Raw genomic sequence first — 18,374 nt, forward strand, 5'->3', positions numbered from 1 at the left:
CTAATAATAATTTATTATAACTTGATGATTGAAAATGTAGAAATAATAACAAAAATTTGAAATTTTATTCATTAAATTTTTAAATATTAATAATAAAAGTTATCCAAAAATAAAATATGATATAATACAAATATTATCAAATAATTCATAAACATATTTAATAAATTTAAATTTCTTTTCCTTTTAACGTTTCACTTTCACTATTTCAACGATAGATGTCACATTTATAACCTTCGCATTCCTTTCTATGTAATCGTTTACCAATGATATCGATTCGCATGTAAGTAAAGTTAGTAGTGAGGCTGCAAATTTAAGAGAAGTATCGTTTGTAATTTTGTGTATAGAAAATTCGAACGAAATGGCGAGAATAGCAGCCGTTAAACAATCTTTGGAGAAGGCATTACATGATGATAACAAATTATGGACAAAATATCTCGCCAAAGTTGAAAAAAAAATAGGAGTTGATCGACTTTACGTTTTTTTAAGTACGAACGTTAGAATTACTTTGTGAACTCTTTGTGACAATCTTTGTCCCAATAGTATAAAGTATAAACCAATTATTCCCGATTTACGTAACGAGAAGCTATAACGAATACAATTATTCTATCGTAATCCTTGAGAATAAAAACTTTTAAATCTCTTACATTTTTTCACATACAATTAATTATATCAAAAATTATTGTATTAAAAATTTCTATCTATACGGTTATTTTATGGGATAAGATTTCATAAATATTCGATAATAATTGATTATTTTCAATTATAATGATCATATCTTGGTTCTTTTATTTTTGAAATATATAAAAATTTAGGATATCATTAATTTATAAAAAATTTTTCTTGTTATTATATTATTTCCTTTCTTTTAGGTGTTGTTGGATTTTCAGCTTTATATTTGGTATTTGGTATAGGTCAGCAATTAGTTTGTAATATCTTTGGATTTATATATCCTGCATATTGTTCTATGAAAGCCTTAGAAACTCCTAAAAAGGAAGATGATACAAAGTGGCTGACCTATTGGGTTGTTTTTGCAGTTTTTACAATTGTTGAATTTTTCTCAGATTATATTTTATGCTGGTTTCCAGTTTATTGGCTCTTTAAGGTATAAAATTTCAACATATTTTAATTCTATTTATTATAAATATAAAATATAAATTATATATGATTTTGATTTTTACAGTGTCTCTTTTATATGTGGCTAATGGCACCTATTGATCGTAATGGCTCCTTAATATTATATCACTGTATTATTAGACCAAACTTTTTAAGATACCATCAAAAAGTTGATGAGTTAATATCATCTGCTCAAGATGCTGGTATATTTATTATATTAAGATATAATATAAGATTAATTCTTTTTAAATTTTATTAAAATATATTTTTATTTCAACAGTTAAAGCTGCAACTTTGCTGACAGAAAAACAAGAGTAATTTTCTTAATTTTAAAGGCGGCTTAAATTTTATATTGCCTTCACTTTTTTTTTTAATAAAAAAATAATGCCTTAAAAAGTTTTACTGTTTTTTCTTGTTATTTATTCTTAATAAAAGAAAAAAAGAAGGAGAAGATATATTTAATAGCTTTAATCTCCGATATACAATGTTTATAACATTGTAAATTTTATAATCAACTGTGCCTATTATTCAAATGCTACTATGAATATTTGTAAAATCCAATTACCAATATGATATTGTATTTGTTATAAACTCTTATATTTTATAATGAATAGTACTTCATTATCTTAAAATATAATTCAACAAGTTCTGTAAAAATGGCTGTGTAATATTAATTTATGTTATGACAGTTAATGATAAATTGCGAATTAAAAGAGTTAATTACTAGTTATAAGATAATTTAGATTATTATATTGATATTATATATCAACTTCAACAAAATATCATTTTCTAATGATATTTTAACACTAATTATAATTCAATATTAATATTTTCAGCACTTATAAGCATTACTTCTAACACTTTCTACTATTGTATAAATATTTGTGCAAAGATATTTTTATATTTACAATCATCACATTAATAGATAAATTTTAATATTGAAAATAAATGTATGATAATTTGCAAATGTTTGAATTAATTATTAAATAAATAATCTTTATAAAAATACATTATAACTAAATATATTGTAATGTACAAATGGCACAAATTATATTCTCAAAGTTTGTAAATAAATTTAGGTTTAAGACAATAAGAATGTGAATATATAATGATATGTGATGATGTGAAAGATTAATTTATTTAAAATAATTTTTTTGAAATGAAATAGATAATAAACCAAAAATTATTGATATTTCATAAACAATTAAAAATTTTAACAATTTCATTCAATCCCTATTTTGAAACAAGCAAATCATTTGTTTTAACGCAAACAAAAAACTGTTTATGAATTTTTAAAATATTAATTTTTTATTAATTTTAAACCCATATTTAGAATTTTTTTCTTTATTTAATGAATATTATTTTACAAAATCAATTATTTAATTATTATTCAATTAATATAATCTCTCTTATTCTTGTATGAAAATAATAATTAATGAAATTAATTAAAGAAATAATATAAGGATAAAAAATAATAAAAATTTTAAAAAAATTAAACAAAGTTAAAATTTTTTTATTAAAAATAAGATTAGTAAATAATAATAATATAATTATTAAATACTTTCATCACACGATAAAAATATTTTTAAAAATAATTTCTCCACGAAATCATATATAGTTTTCATGCATTTATTATTTTTCTCACATTAAAAATTAAAAAATCAAATATTTCTAATTTATTTTGATTCTCAAAATATCTCATAAGTTATTCAAATCTACGATTAAATATTATTTCAGAAAAACTGCAAGACGTCATTCTATTGTCGAAAATTGTAATAACAGAAATATTATTTCTTGAGATATGAATCGTAGAAAAATCGTAGAAAAAATAAATATTTTATCTTTCTTTTTAGTATTGTTATTATTATACCTGATAAATTTTAATGTACAGGTACATATATAATACATTATGATAATATTTATGATTATATATATTCAAATTTAATATTATAAATTTATTTAATTTATAAAAACAATATTATATAATTGATATCAATAACATTTATAGTAAAAATAAAATATGAAATATCATAATATTAGTTTTAAAAATAAATTTAAAATCATTTCTATATTTCTGATTGTGCATTTTACTTAATTATTTCTATTAATTCATTTACTAGTTTATTTCTTTTATTTTGGAATAATTGGAAAATAATTCGTAAAAATTGAAAACTTTATTATCAAAATTAAATTTAATTATTTATTTATTTATTTATTTTTACGCGATATTAATTTTTAAATACACGAAAAAAGTTTTTTAAAAAGATTTTTTAACGGTCTTTTGGAAAGAATTGAAATGTCGCCAAATTTTGACACTTGGTGTCTCTGAATGCTCTGGATGTTCCGCGCGCAATGTAGTAAAAGGTCGTTCAGCAAGTCGTCAATTTAAATTCATTTGTTGTAACACGTGTCAGTGAATAGTTATATACTTATTGAGTATTGTTATTATTTATATAAATATTTTTAAACTAATATTTTAATAATAAAAAATGTTACGAGAATCAGTTGAAGAAATAGCCGGAAAGCCTGGTTTGTACTTTTCATTTTTTGGGTTTCTATGCGCACGCGGTTCACTTCGCTGAATATAACGGTCGATTCAGCATTGAATATCATATTCTTATCAATTCTATAACGTGTTTTTATATAAATTTTTATTTTAGAACTTTTTTGAATATATAATTGACATTTTTTTTTAAAATTTGATTACATCATTTTATTTTTTTCTACTTTTTTTTAAATTTTTAGATGGCAAAAATCGTATCCACACTGAGACAATATCGGTTGATTCACCACTTCGTAGAAGTTCGCGAATTAAGCAAAACCTTAAACAAAATGAATTTTCACCTGAATCGTCTCTAAGCGACGCTAATAATACACAAACTTCAAGGAGTCCAAGACGACGATTAATTACCATGGACAATACGGTTTCTATTGAAAATCAAAGAAATTTACGTTCTAGGACAAATTCTGTATCTTCAGATATTAGCGAAGTTCTAGACACAGGTATTGGTACACCAACAAGAAAAACTAAAAATAATGATAATAAAATGATAGGTAATCGAAGAAGGTATGTACAATAACCAATAATTTGTATATGATTAAAATCTTGTCATCTATCATTATTTTTTATTATTTTTTTAGTAAACGCCTTGTAAGAGCTGGATCAGAAGCGAATTCACCACCATCAGCAACAAGAAACACACGTAATACAAGAGCTAGTTCTATGGGACCTGAAGCTACATCTGATAAACTAACAGAAAAGCGAAGCAATGAATTAATAAGTACATCTATTAGAACAAGAAGACGATCTTCATTAATATTTTCAGAAGTAACTACAGAAGAAAAAGGAATATCTATGAAAATTCCTAGGGTAACATTAAATCGTACATTACCTGATATTAATGAAAGTACACAATCAGGTATTTTTAGATCTTATATTTATTAAAATATACTTAAATTCTAAAAATTTTAATTTTATAATATCATTAAATTTTAAAACATTTTTGTGATATTAAATTTTTTTTAGACTCAAAAAATTCTCTTAAACCTATAGAAGAAGATGATTCATTGTTATTTTCTAAAAACAAATGTGATACAAGTCATAACAGTATATGTGAAAAATACTTAGATAATGATGGTAAGTTTAATTTATTCTTATTCTCTATAATCTATGATATATGATTATTATTCTAGTTCTATTAATTACACAATTAAATTGCAATTTATCATAATAATATTTTTTCCATTTTTTATATAATATAAAATAATAAAATGTTTAACAAAACGTTATAACAAAAAGATTTTATTAATAATATTTTATTAGTAAAAATTAACATAAGAACTAACAGATATTTGTATTTACATTTACTACAGTTAAGATAACACAACACAATGATCCAGAAAATTCTTCTTCAAATAAAATTGAAGATGTTGAGAAGAATTTAATTATGGATAATAAAAAAATAGCAGATAATAGTAAAAGTGCAGAATTAGAAAATAACAAAACATTATCTCCAGATATTACAATAAAAGAAAAATCAAATAAATCTCAAATACTTTCACAAAATGAAAACCAAAATATATCCATGAAATCAGAACTTGAGAATTTAAATGATACTTTGGAAAAATATGAAGATCATAATAATAAAAAGATTCTTACAACAAATATTATTATTGACTTACAAAACATGAATAATACGCAACAAAATCCACGATCTAGTTTAATTTCAAATAATTCAAATGAAGATAAATGTAAATCTCCTTGTGTTAAAATAAATTTAACACCAAAACATTGTTCTAAAAAATTATCAGATGTGTCAAATGATAATGATAATGTTTCTCTAAAAAAAGTTGAAAATATAACCGATTCAATTAATGATTTATCAGTTAAAAGTATGGGTATTTCAATAAATCAAGAAAGTAATTCTGATAATATGCAAAAATTAATTACAAGTCCAGAAACAGAGCCAGGCAATGGTAATCCATATAATGAAAATTCAGATAAAAATCTTTCTATACATATAAATGATAATAAAAAAGACATAAATATAGCAAATGATAATGAATCTATAGAAATTAATTCTAAATTAAATAAAAAATCAGAAGAAATTGATAATATGAATATCAAAATGGATATTTCATGTGAAAAAGAAAGTATGAATGAGGATGATTTTGAAAAAGATAGTACAAATCAATGTAAAATTACAAATGACCAATGTGAAATTGAATTAAATATTAAAATGGATATTTCAAGCGAGAAGGAAAACATGAGTGAAAATGATTCTGAAAAAAATAATACAAATCAATATAAAAATACAAGTGATCAGTATAAAATAAAAAATAGAAATAATGAATCAAATACATCAGACATTATATATGAAAATGATGAAATAAATTGTACGAAAGAGATTTTATCACCTAAATTAAGTAATAGAGAATTATCAAATTCAATAGACATGAAATTAATTGATATTCATAACTTCGATAAATCAAAACATGAAGATACGAATTACTTACAAAAAATAAATGAAATGAATAATTCATCTTCTGATCTATCAAAATCTTGTAATACTGATATGAGTTCAGAGGATTTAATTGTAACCAATATAAAAGAAGACAATGTAACTAATTTGAACAAAAATAATTATCCTGTTACAGAATCTACTGATTTGGTTCAAGTAGCATCTGAAAAACAAGAATATTTAGAAAAAGATTCTGTATTAGATAATTCTACTGATTCTTTAATGTTAAAAAAACAATTACAAACAAATGAATTACAATCAAAAGAAAAATATCCAGATATCAATAAACCAATATCCAAAGAGTATCAAGAAAAGATTCAAATTGGTGATAATAATTCTGATACAAATATGACAAATTTATTTCAAGACATTCCAGCTACTGAATGGAAAGAAAAAAATAATGAATATGATAAAAATTCTGAACATTTGTCAACTGAAAAATTAGAAAATCAAATGGAAAGTGATTATGATCTTATTTTAGTCGATAAAGAGGCATATTCATCTGCAGAAAAACTAAAAAAAGAGAAAGAAATATTTGATTATGATTCAGATGATACTATTATATTAAAAATACAAAGAGATTCCATGAAAACAGAAAATGATACAGAAATATCGATGGATATACTAGAAAATAAATGTAAATTAAATGATAGCAAAAATAAATCTTCCACTAGCAATAAACGAAAAAGTATAAAAAATAAAAATAAAGAAAAAAAAGAAGTAAAAAGTGATATAGAAGATGCAGAAGAAGATGTAAAATTACAAAATATGGAAATATCAGATGGAAAATCATCGAGAGATAAAACAAGAAAAAAATTGAAAAAAAATTATTCAACAACAGCTAATATTTTATCGGACTCTGAAAAAAGTAAAGATATTTCTGATTCAGATGACACACAAAAAAAATTCATGAACATACCTAAATTTTTATTTGCAGAAACCAGTGATAGTGAGAACAATGATAGTGAATCTAATAATAGTATAGATTCTGATATTCAAAAAGAATATAATTTTCACGGTAAAAACATTTCGAAGTTTTCCGATGATGATATACCAGGAGATGAATGTAGAGCATCAGAAACGGAATCATCAGATCCAGATGATAATGGATCAGATATGGCAGATTTTATAGTTGATGATGATGAAGTTGAAGAAGAAGAAGAAAGTGAAAGTGAAGAGAAGGAAAATGAAGAAATTGAAAACGAAAAGAAGAAGAACGAAGAAAGTGAAAATGAAGAAAAAGAAAATGAAGAAATTGAAATTGAAGAAAAAGAAGATGAAGAAAGTGAAAATGAAGAGAAAGAAGATCAAGAAATTGAATTTGAAGAAAAAGAAGACGAAGAAAGTGAAGAGAAAGAAAATGAAGAAATTGAAATTGAAAAAAAGAAATATAAAGAAAGCGAAGAAATTGAAATTGAAGAAAAGGAAGATGAAGAAAGTGAAAGTGAAGAGAAAGAAGATCAAGAAATTGAATTTGAAGAAAAAGAAGACGAAGAAAGTGAAGAGAAAGAAAATGAAGAAATTGAAATTGAAGAAAAGCAAGACAAAGAAAAAGAAGAGGAGAAAGATGAAGAAATTGAAAATAATGTTGAGCTAGATATTGAAGAGAATGTTAAAAAAAGTAAGAAAAAGGGCAAGGATAAAAAGCGAGATCAAAATATTGAAAAATCATTAAATGGATCTCAAATAATATTTAATAAAAAAATAAAAGATCTTGATGTCAAAATGGATAATTCAAATATAAAAGAAAACGTCAATGAATCAATGGTATATAGTACTCCTAAAATTAATTTATCTAACAAAGACAAATTTAATATTAAAACTTATGATGTTCAGAAAAATTTGTCTCTTGACGAGGAAAAAAGTAAAGATATAACGCTAAAGAAAAAATTAAAAAAATTAAAAAGCGATGAAAGTCTTGCACATAGAAGTCTTCCATCTGAATTAATTGAATTTGTAGCAGAAACAAATCTGTCAAGGCCAATGTCATCTAAAGTATTAGGATTAAACAAAACAACATTAGTTTTGGGAAGCGACACACCTACAACAAGATATTTGAAGAAAGATAAATTAAATGAAAGTGCACCAATACTGAAATCAGATATTATGTTCAAAGAATTAACAAATACTATTAATAGTAGTAAGAAAAACGATCAAATTGAAAAAGAAAATGAAGACGACAATGAAAAAAATAAAAAAATATCTAAAGAAGTAGATGATTCGTTAAAAAAGAAATTATTTAATGTGGCAAATAATATATTAGAAAATGATCGTAGAAAAAAACGAAAAAAACAGAAACAATCAACAATACAAGAAACAATTGATCCTATATTACTTGAAAGTGATTTCCAATTGAATAAAAATGCAGATATGTTAAAGAGAACAAAAGAAATTGTTCCTTTTATTAATACTAATGATGATAATGATAATGAAATAAGAAAAGTAAATAAGATAAAAAAAAAGAAAAAAAAAATGTATGAAAATAATGTTCAAATGGAACATCAAATATTTGAAAACATTCTTGAAACAAAACCAGACAGTCTTGATAAAAATATACATAATGAAGTAAAAAAGAAAAAGAAGAAAGAAAAAATAATTGAAGATGTTTCAAATTTGATAAATACAAATGAAAAAACTAACATAGTAAAGAAGAAAAAGAAAGCTTCAGATGTTTTTTCAATATGTGATGACATGTCAAATGAGCAATCACGTAAAAAAAAGAAGAAAAAAGAAACATGTAATATTGATGTACAAATAAAAGAGAAGATATTTGAAAATATTCGATCGGAAAATTATGATGAAAAAATATATAATGAAATAAAAAAGAAAAAGAAAAAAGAAAATACAATTGAAAATATTTCAAATTTAACAAATGAGGAGACTAACATAACGAAAAAGAAAAAAAAGGTTTTAGATATTCTATTAAATAATAATATTTCAAATGAGCAATTATCTAAAAAAAATAAGAAAAAGAAAGCATATGATACTGATGTACAATTAAAACAAATATTTGGAAACACTATTGAAACAAAAGCAGAATGTTTAGATGAAAAAATACATTCTGAAGAAAAAGAAAAAAGAAAAAAGAAAAGAGAAAACACAAATGAAAACGTTTTAAATCCATCGAATACAAATAAAAATACTAAAATAGTAAAGAAGAAAAAAATAGCAGATATTTTACCGAATAATACTTTAAATGAGCAATTATCTAAGAAAAAGAAGAAACAGAAAACATATGATATTGATATACAAATGAGAAAGCCAATATTGGAAAACGTTATCGAAACAATATCAAAAAGTCATGATGAAAAAATATATAATAAACTGAAAAAGAAAAAAAAAATAGAAAGCGCAATTCACGATATTTCAAATATCACAGATATAAAAGGAATGACTAAAATAAAACAGAAAAAATTCTCAGATATATTGAATAATGTTTCAAATGAGCAATTAATTAAGGGGAAAAAAAGAAAACAGAAATTATTAAAAGATATTACTTCTCAAGATAAAGAAGAAATTTTAGAGAAAATACCACAGAAAAAACAAAGATTATTAGAAAATGCTTTAACATATAACATGATACAAAAAAGAAAATATTTAGAAACTCATGAATCTAATGCTAATAAAAAAAGAAAAATACTTGTAGAACAAGATTTTAGTTTACCAAGTAATTCTGGAAGTACGACTCATTTTGATGTTGTTGATATTCAAAAAATTAAAAAGAAAAAAAAAGTTTCATTTCGAAATAAAATTTTAGGTAGAAATTTTCGATAACTTGGTTATTTACTGAAGTATTTAAAAAAACAAAAAACTAAAGTTTTTTGTTAATTACATATTTCATTAAATTTCATTGCATGGATTCATAAAATAATATAATTTTTTTTTATAAATTTTAAAATATTATCTTTTAAATTAGAATAATTAAAAAAATAATTTGTTTTTATTACTTATAAAAATGATAAAAATATATAACATATCATGTGTTAATTTCATAATTAATGTAATTGTTTACCTTTCTAAAATCATTTTATTTTTAATCATTTTATTTTAACAATCTAACAGCTTATATATCTATTATTTTCATTATGATTTCATAAAATTAAAAATAAAAATCATTTTATCTATGTTTTTAATGGCGATCAATTATTAGTCTATTATTAATTGTATATAGATGTTTGCAATTATGTGTAATTTATTATTCATATGAAATAATGTAAATTTTGTAACATAAAATATGGCTGTTAAATATAATACAAGCGCATTTAGTTTTTGCTTATTTTATTACAATCGATTCATTATTGTAAATTAAATTGTGATAAGTAAAACGATATGGATGATCGTTTTTTTGATAAATTCTAATTTTATTATGTTTATTATAATATTTTTTTAAATATAATATAATAACATATAATGTTTCTATAAAAAGAATTAATTTAATAAAAAAATAATTAGAATCGATGTAATTAAATTTAACATTCTTCGGTATATTTCCATATTTCATTATAATGGCATAGTTAAAATTATAGTTATATATATATATATAGTTATTAATTATTTATAGTTAATAGTTATAGTTAATTATTTCATGTATTAATATTAACGTAAATATATATTACATATATTCATCCATATTGTACTATAACATTATCCAATGATAGAAAAAATATTAGAAACAAAACTGATATTCTTCATTAATTTCATATGTTTTAAATTAAATTATCGTTTGACAAATATTGCTGAACTATCAAATCTTTTATTGGAGATTAAATTATTTTTATACATGTACAAAATAATATTATTTAGATACATTCAGAGAAGTATATGTTATATAAGCTAAATAATATATTTGTTAAAAATAATGAAGATTAAGATAAATTAATGTTTTTAATTTTTTAAATTCTTATTTAAATTAATTATTTAAATATGATATAATATATTTTGATCTTATCATTTTAATTATTGTCAATGCAATTCAAAATAAGATTATAACATATAATGATTGAGATTGAAACTAATTTTCGATATATAGATAAATAAGAAATGGAACAAATATTCTGTTTTGAATATCTGATAAATATATGAAATAAGATTCATTATAATTTTTGAAAATAATATGTTCAATTGATATTCTATATTTCTCCTATAATTATGCACTTAAGTAGTAGACAAGTAAGTAGACAAAAAGAACAAAGAGTAGGAAAAAGATAAAAATAAAAATTATATAATCAACACTATCTTCAGAATCTCGCAAATAAAACACAAGAAACCAAAAAGAGCAAATAGTAAGAAAAGAATATAAATAAAATAAAAATTGATTGTTAGAATTATCTTTGTTTTTAAAAAAATGATTTTTTGAAAAGATATCATTCATTCAAGAGATGGCGTTAATCCTTAATTCCTATTCTATCTTGCATTTGAAAAAATGTTTTCTATATTCAAGCATTGATGGTGAATTTTTATCTCTATTTTTTTTATTTTTTGTTTTCTTTGTTTATATATTAATTTCATTTACATTCTTTAGAAATGATGTTGGTTGTATAATTTTTATCATGAATGTATTTTTACATTTTATTGTTCATATATATAATAAATAAAACATCATATATATATATATATATATATATATTTTCATTTTATATATAAAGGTAATGTATAAATCTTGATAGCAAAAAATAATGTTATTGGCAATTTTTGAATGGGAATTATTTTTTGAAATCTTAATTATATGTATTATTGTATTGCAAAAATATATGAAATCATTTTTATTTATAAGAGAAAATATTTAATCCACATATTTTTATAAAATTTATAATTAAGGTAATTCTGAAAAAATAATTTTTATCTATTATAATTCATATTGAAAAAATGAAAACATTTAAAATTTGAAATATTTCTAATATATGTTGTTTTAATATATTTTTTAGAATATTTCAAAAATTAGAAGGACTAGAAAAAATATTTCTTTATTTAATTAACTCATGTAGAAATGAAAAAAAAATTATTAAAAAACTATTATTAAATTTAATTAAATTATTATTAAATTATTATTAAAAAACTATGTATTGCTTCAACATTTGTAAGCAATTTAATTTCATTCAAACCTATAACTAATAATCTTGGATATATTGTATTTTATGTATATTTAATTATATATATTTTAATTACTATATTAACTTTATTTAATATTCTTGTTAAAATTTTCTTTATCCCTAAATATAAAGAAAAAAAATCGCCCAACGTGGGGCTCGAACCCACGACCCTGAGATTAAGAGTCTCATGCTCTACCGACTGAGCTAGCCGGGCTCTTTCTATGTAGAAAACTCAATATTAAATTTTTTGTCAAAATACTTTTTATGTAAATTATATATTTTATTTATTAAATACATAAAAATTAATATATTAAAATAAAAATATAAAAATTAATATATAACATTGCAAATATTACATATAAATGAAATTTTATTTACAAAATTATTTATTATTATTTTTAAATATTGCTTTCAAATAATAAAATCATATATGAATTTATAATTTTAAAATTAAACCAATATTTTTTCATTTTCTTTTGTTGATTGTTCATTTTACTCAATAAATTTTTAACAATTCTTTAATTTATTTTTCAATTTATTTATTATAATTTTGAAAATAATTACGAAATAATTTATGCAAAATTATAGCTTTTATTGTTTCTTTTTAACACATTATAAATTTCTATTTTTTCACATAATATTAATTTTTAAATTAATATAATAATAATTTTAAATTAAATTATAGAAAATTATATTTATTATATTTATATATTTTTTTAAAAAATCTCTTTAATGATCTTTTGGAAATAAATTAAATGCCGCTAAATTTCGTCGCTTGATGTCTCTGAATGTTTATTCCATAATGTAGTAAAGATGTAATTTAAGTCGTTAATTTAAATTCATTGGTTATAACACGTGTTAGTGAAACTATTTATTAAGTTATTGTTAATTTTTATACAAATTTTTAATAACGAAAAATGCCACGAAAATCAATTAATGAAATGGTTGCAAAGTATGGTTCGTATTTTTATATATACATATGATTTATTTAATTGCTAAATATAACGGTTGATTTGAACAACGGTTATATTTTTATCAATTATGCAATATGATTTGATGTAAATTTTTATTTTAAATCTTTTTCAAACATAATTAATATTTTTTAAAATTTATTCTATTATTTCACTTTTTAAAATTTTTTTTTTAAATTTTTAGATGACAAGACTCAAGGTTTTATCGAAACAGTATCGCTTTATTCACCACTTCGTAGAAGTTCAAGAATTAAACAAAACCTTAAAAAAAATAATTCTTCACCTGAATTATCTCTAAATGATGTTAGTAATACACAAATTTCAAGACAACAAATAACTACTATTGATAATACTATTTCCATTGAAAATCAAAGAAACTTACGTTCTAGAACAAATACTATATCATCAGATATTAGTACACCAATAAAGAAAACTAGAAATAATTCTTCTAATAATAATAAAATGACAGATAATCGAAGAAGGTATATATAATAATGAATTATTTGTACAATTAAATTTTATTTTATTTATTCACTATTATTTTTTTTTTTTTTTTTTAGTAAACATTTTGTAAGAGTTGAATCAAAAACAAATTCACCATCAGTAAGAAACGCACATAATATAAGAGCTAGTTCTGTGGAACCTGAAACTACATCTGATAAACTAACAGAAAAACAAAACAATGAATTAATAAAAACATCTATTAAAACAAAAAGACAATCTTTATTAATACCTTCAGAAATAACTGTTACAGAAGAAAAAGAAGAATCAATGAAACTTTCTAGATTAACTTTAAATCGTACATTATCTGATATTAATGAAAATATACAATCAGGTATATTGTATTTAAAAATTTTACAAATTTTAAGATATATTTAAATCTTAGAAATTCTAATCTTATAACATCATATCAAATTTTAGATTCAAAAAATTCTTTTAAACCTATACAAAAAAATGAACTGCCATTTCCAATAAATAAATGTGATAGCAGTATATATGAAGAGCATTTAAATAACATTGGTAAGTTTAATTCATTCTTATGTATGAGAAATTTATCAAAATTCTTGAATATTTATATGTTTCTAGAGAATAATAATTAATAAACGAAGCCAACATAATTAATTTAATTAAAAATCATATTTTTATTACAGATACTCCTGCTGATTTTATTGAAGAAGTAGTTGACAAAAAAAAGCAGCCAGAGAAAGAATTTATGCAAAATGAATTTAATGATTCAATAATGTTAATAAAACAATGTACAAACGAATTAAAATCAGAAAAAAAATATCCAGATAATAAAATAATAACTAAAGAATATCAAAAAAAATTTGAAGTTGATGATGATTCTAATACAAATTTAGCAAATTTATTTCAAGATGTTTCAGCTATTGAATGGAAAGAGAAAAATAATGAAACTGATAAAAATTCTTTAAATTTGTCAAATGAAAATATAAAAAATGAAAAGGAAAGTGAATGTGATCTTGTTTTAGTTGATAAAGAGGCATGGTTATCTGCAGAAAAATTGAAAAAAAATAAAAAAAAAACATTTGATTATGATTCAGATGATACTATTGTATTAAAAGTACAAAGAGATTCCATGAAAGCAGAAAATGATACAGATATATTGATGGATATGTCAGAAGATAAATGTAAATTAAATAATAGTAAAAATAAATATTCTACTAGTAATAAACAACAAAATGTGAAAGATAAAAATAAAGAAAAAAAAGAAGTAAAAAGTGATATAGAAAATGTAGAAGAAGATGTAAAATTACAAAGTATAGGAATATCAGATAGAAAATTATTGAGAGATAAAACAAGAAAAAAATCGAAAAAAAATTATTCAACAACAGCTAATATTTTATCCGACTCTGAAAAAAGTAACGATATTTCTGATTCAGATGACACACAAAAAAAATTCATGAACATACCTAAATTTTTATTTGCAGAAACCAGCGATAGTGAGAACAATGATAGTGAATCTAATAATAGTATAGATTCTGATATTCAAAAGGAATATAATTTTCACGGTAAAAACATTCCGAATTTTTCCGATGATGATATACGAGGAGATGAATGTAGAGCATCAGAAATAGAATCATCAGATCCAGATGATAATGGATCAGATATGGCAGACTTTATAGTTGATGATGATGAAGTTGAAGAAGAAGAAGAAAGTGAAAGTGAAGAAGAGGAAAATGAAGAAATTAAAATTGAAGAAAAGGAAGATGAAGAAAGTGAAAGTGAAGAGAAAGAAGATCAAGAAATTGAATTTGAAGAAAAAGAAGACGAAGAAAGTGAAGAGAAAGAAAATGAAGAAATTGAAATTGAAGAAAAGCAAGACAAAGAAAAAGAAGAGGAGAAAGATGAAGAAATTGAAAATAATGTTGAGCTAGATATTGAAGAGAATGTTAAAAAAAGTAAGAAAAATAGCAAGGATAAAAAGCGAGATCAAAATATTGAAAAATCATTAAATGGATCTCAAATAATATTTAATAAAAAAATAAAAGATCTTGATGTCAAAATGGATAATTCAAATATAAAAGAAAACGTCAATGAATCAATGGTATATAGTACTCCTAAAATTAATTTATCTAACAAAGACAAATTTAATATTAAAACTTATGATGTTCAGAAAAATTTGTCTCTTGACGAGGAAAAAAGTAAAGATATAACGCTAAAGAAAAAATTAAAAAAATTAAAAAGCGATGAAAGTCTTGCACATAGAAGTCTTCCATCTGAATTAATTGAATTTGTAGCAGAAACAAATCTGTCAAGGCCAATGTCATCTAAAGTATTAGGATTAAACAAAACAACATTAGTTTTGGGAAGCGACACACCTACAACAAGATATTTGAAGAAAGATAAATTAAATGAAAGTGCACCAATACTGAAATCAGATATTATGTTCAAAGAATTAACAAATACTATTAATAGTAGTAAGAAAAACGATCAAATTGAAAAAGAAAATGAAAACGACAATGAAAAAAATAAAATATCTAAAGAAGTAGATGATTCTTTAGAAAAAGAATCATTTGGTATTGTGGATAATATATTAGAAAATGATCTTCAAAAAATGCAAAAAAAACGAAAGCAATCAACAGTAAAGGAAATAACTGATCCTATATTTGAAAACGATTCTCAATTGAATAAACATAATACAGAAATAGTAAAGAAAACTGAACATTTTGTTCCTTTTATTAATAATGATGATAATGAAACAAAAGAAGTAGATAAGACAAAAAAAAAGAAAAAGAAAACACATGATATTAATATAAAAAAAAATATATTCGATATTGAAACAAAATCTGAAGATCTTAATGAAAAAATGTACAATGAAGTAAAAAAGAAGAAAAAAAAAGAAAATATAGTTGATTATATTTCAAATTTGACAAGTATAAATAACATTAATATAAAGGGAAAAAAAGAAATAGTTTCAGATACACTATTAAATAGTAATATTACAAATAAACAAATTTCTAAGAAAAAAAACAAAAAGGAAACATATGATATTAATGGACAAATGAAAGAAGAAATAATTATTGAAGATATTGAAAATAAATCGAAAAATCTTGATGAAGGAATACATAATGAAATAAATAAAAAAAAGAAAAAAAAAAATATACTTGAAAACATTTCAGATTCATTAAATATAAATAAAGAAAATAATATAACAAAGAAAGAAGAGCAAGTGTCAGACATTTTACCGAAGAATAATATTTTAAATGTGCAATTATCTAAGAATAAGAATAAAAAAAAAAAAACACATGATACTGATGTACAAATAAAAGAACAAATATTTAAAGATATTGTTGAAATAAAATCAAAAAATCTTGATAAAGAAATAAGAAAAAAGAAAAAAAAAATTAGAATAGAAAATATTTCTAATCATAATTTATCAAATATAGATAAAGACATTAATATAGTAAATGAAAAGGAGGAATATATTCTATCAAATAATAATATTTCAAATGAATTGTTATCTGAAGAAAAGAAAAGAAAACAAAAGAAGTTATTAAAAGAAGTTGCTTTACAAGACAAAGAAGAATTATTTGAAAAAATACCACAAAAAAAACAAAAATTATTATTAAAAAATACTTCAATGTCTAATACAATACAAAAACGAAAGCAATCAGAAACTTATGAATCCAAACCTAGTAAAAAAAGAAAGATATTTGTAGAACAGGATTTTAGTTTACCAAGTAATTCTGGAAGTACTACTGATTTTGATGTCATTGATATACAAAAAATTAGAAACAAAAAAAATATTTCATTTCGAGATAGAATGCTTGCTAGAAATTCAAGACAATCTGTGTCTATTTACATGAAATATTTAAAAAAACAGAAAATGAAATCTTCTGTTAATAATTTTATGTTTCATTAAATTTATTATATCATTCTTTAGCTGTAGTAATGATATAATTAAAAATTTGAAAAAATCATTGTCATTTTTATTCATAAAATATTGTAAATGCATAGTAAGATTATTTTCAATTTGACATTTTGACGTGAATTTTTTATGCAGTTTTTAATTATATATAGCATTTAGAATATTTTCTTTTATAAATATTTTTTTTCTTTAAATTATAGAATAATTAAAATATTTTTTACCATATAGAAGATATTTTATAAAAAGTAAACTTCCTATATATTCTAATGCTTTTTTTTTATTATATTTTTATCAATTTAAAACTAAAAATCATTTTAATATCATTATATTAATTCTTTGTTAAGTCCTGGTGCATACATATGACATAACATCAATATGATAATATTGTGTGATTTGGCAAATTTATATTGCTAATGATATAATGCATACGATCGTATGAATCTATTATAAAAACATAACATATACATTATATTAACATATATATTATAAAAACACAACATATAAAACATATTTTTACATTATGAATCCATAATTTTACTTGTTTATTATCATATTTACTGTCCATAAATTGTGATATTTGCAATTACGTAATTTATTATTAATATGAAATAATGTACATCTTGTAATATAAAGTATAATTGTTAAAATATGATATAAATGTTTAACTTTTTTTACTTTATTATAATCGATATATAATGAATTAAATTGTAAATAAAATAATATGGATAATATTTTTTTATTTCTAAATCCTAACTTTATTATTTTTTATATTATTTTATTTAGATCCGTA

At 21.3% G+C, this 18,374-nt stretch overlaps 3 protein-coding genes and 1 non-coding gene across 4 annotated transcripts; 3 read left to right on the top strand and 1 right to left on the bottom strand.

The window, feature by feature from the left end:
• The first annotated feature begins 298 nt into the window (after positions 1 to 298).
• LOC122716485 (receptor expression-enhancing protein 5-like) lies at positions 299 to 1,509 on the top strand. Its single transcript, XM_043939613.1, has 4 exons — positions 299 to 485; positions 870 to 1,102; positions 1,181 to 1,316; positions 1,394 to 1,509. The coding sequence occupies exons 1-4, from the start codon at positions 359 to 361 to the stop codon at positions 1,429 to 1,431; spliced, it is 534 nt and encodes a 177-aa protein (XP_043795548.1). The 5' UTR covers positions 299 to 358; the 3' UTR covers positions 1,432 to 1,509.
• Positions 1,510 to 3,476: 1,967 nt separating this feature from the next.
• LOC122716488 (dentin sialophosphoprotein-like) lies at positions 3,477 to 9,950 on the top strand. The gene is made up of 7 exons (XM_043939616.1): positions 3,477 to 3,642; positions 3,859 to 4,180; positions 4,255 to 4,532; positions 4,640 to 4,750; positions 4,987 to 7,388; positions 7,644 to 8,966; positions 9,015 to 9,950. Exons 1-7 carry the CDS (start codon positions 3,603 to 3,605, stop codon positions 9,906 to 9,908), a joined length of 5,370 nt encoding a protein of 1,789 aa, XP_043795551.1. The 5' UTR covers positions 3,477 to 3,602; the 3' UTR covers positions 9,909 to 9,950.
• A 2,414-nt stretch (positions 9,951 to 12,364) lies between these two features.
• On the bottom strand, positions 12,365 to 12,437 carry Trnak-cuu. Its single transcript has one exon. It is a non-coding gene; the product is annotated as a tRNA-Lys (tRNA).
• A 605-nt stretch (positions 12,438 to 13,042) lies between these two features.
• Positions 13,043 to 17,624, top strand: LOC122716489 (uncharacterized protein PF11_0213-like). Its single transcript, XM_043939617.1, has 6 exons — positions 13,043 to 13,180; positions 13,379 to 13,676; positions 13,755 to 14,029; positions 14,116 to 14,214; positions 14,346 to 16,524; positions 16,750 to 17,624. The coding sequence occupies exons 1-6, from the start codon at positions 13,141 to 13,143 to the stop codon at positions 17,576 to 17,578; spliced, it is 3,720 nt and encodes a 1,239-aa protein (XP_043795552.1). The 5' UTR covers positions 13,043 to 13,140; the 3' UTR covers positions 17,579 to 17,624.
• Positions 17,625 to 18,374: the final 750 nt, after the last annotated feature.

Source organism: Apis laboriosa, unplaced genomic scaffold, assembly GCF_014066325.1.
Source record: "Apis laboriosa isolate Shangri-la unplaced genomic scaffold, ASM1406632v1 scaffold46_cov150, whole genome shotgun sequence".
NCBI lineage: Eukaryota > Metazoa > Arthropoda > Insecta > Hymenoptera > Apidae > Apis > Apis laboriosa.

Excerpts from the sequence above, each read along its gene's own strand:
- LOC122716485 (XM_043939613.1), top strand. The coding sequence starts at position 359 with ATGGCGAGAATAGCAGCCGTTAAACAATCTTTGGAGAAGGCATTACAT. Across the intron at positions 486-869 it reads TCGACTTTACGTTTTTTTAA|GTGTTGTTGGATTTTCAGCT; the intron begins GTACGAACGTTA and ends CCTTTCTTTTAG. Across the intron at positions 1,103-1,180 it reads CAGTTTATTGGCTCTTTAAG|TGTCTCTTTTATATGTGGCT; the intron begins GTATAAAATTTC and ends TGATTTTTACAG.
- LOC122716488 (XM_043939616.1), top strand. The coding sequence starts at position 3,603 with ATGTTACGAGAATCAGTTGAAGAAATAGCCGGAAAGCCTG. Across the intron at positions 4,751-4,986 it reads AAAATACTTAGATAATGATG|TTAAGATAACACAACACAAT; the intron begins GTAAGTTTAATT and ends CATTTACTACAG. Across the intron at positions 8,967-9,014 it reads ATGAAATAAAAAAGAAAAAG|ACTAACATAACGAAAAAGAA; the intron begins AAAAAAGAAAAT and ends ACAAATGAGGAG.
- LOC122716489 (XM_043939617.1), top strand. The coding sequence starts at position 13,141 with ATGCCACGAAAATCAATTAATGAAATGGTTGCAAAGTATG. Across the intron at positions 14,030-14,115 it reads TAATGAAAATATACAATCAG|ATTCAAAAAATTCTTTTAAA; the intron begins GTATATTGTATT and ends ATCAAATTTTAG. Across the intron at positions 16,525-16,749 it reads GAAGATCTTAATGAAAAAAT|AAATAAATCGAAAAATCTTG; the intron begins GTACAATGAAGT and ends TGAAGATATTGA.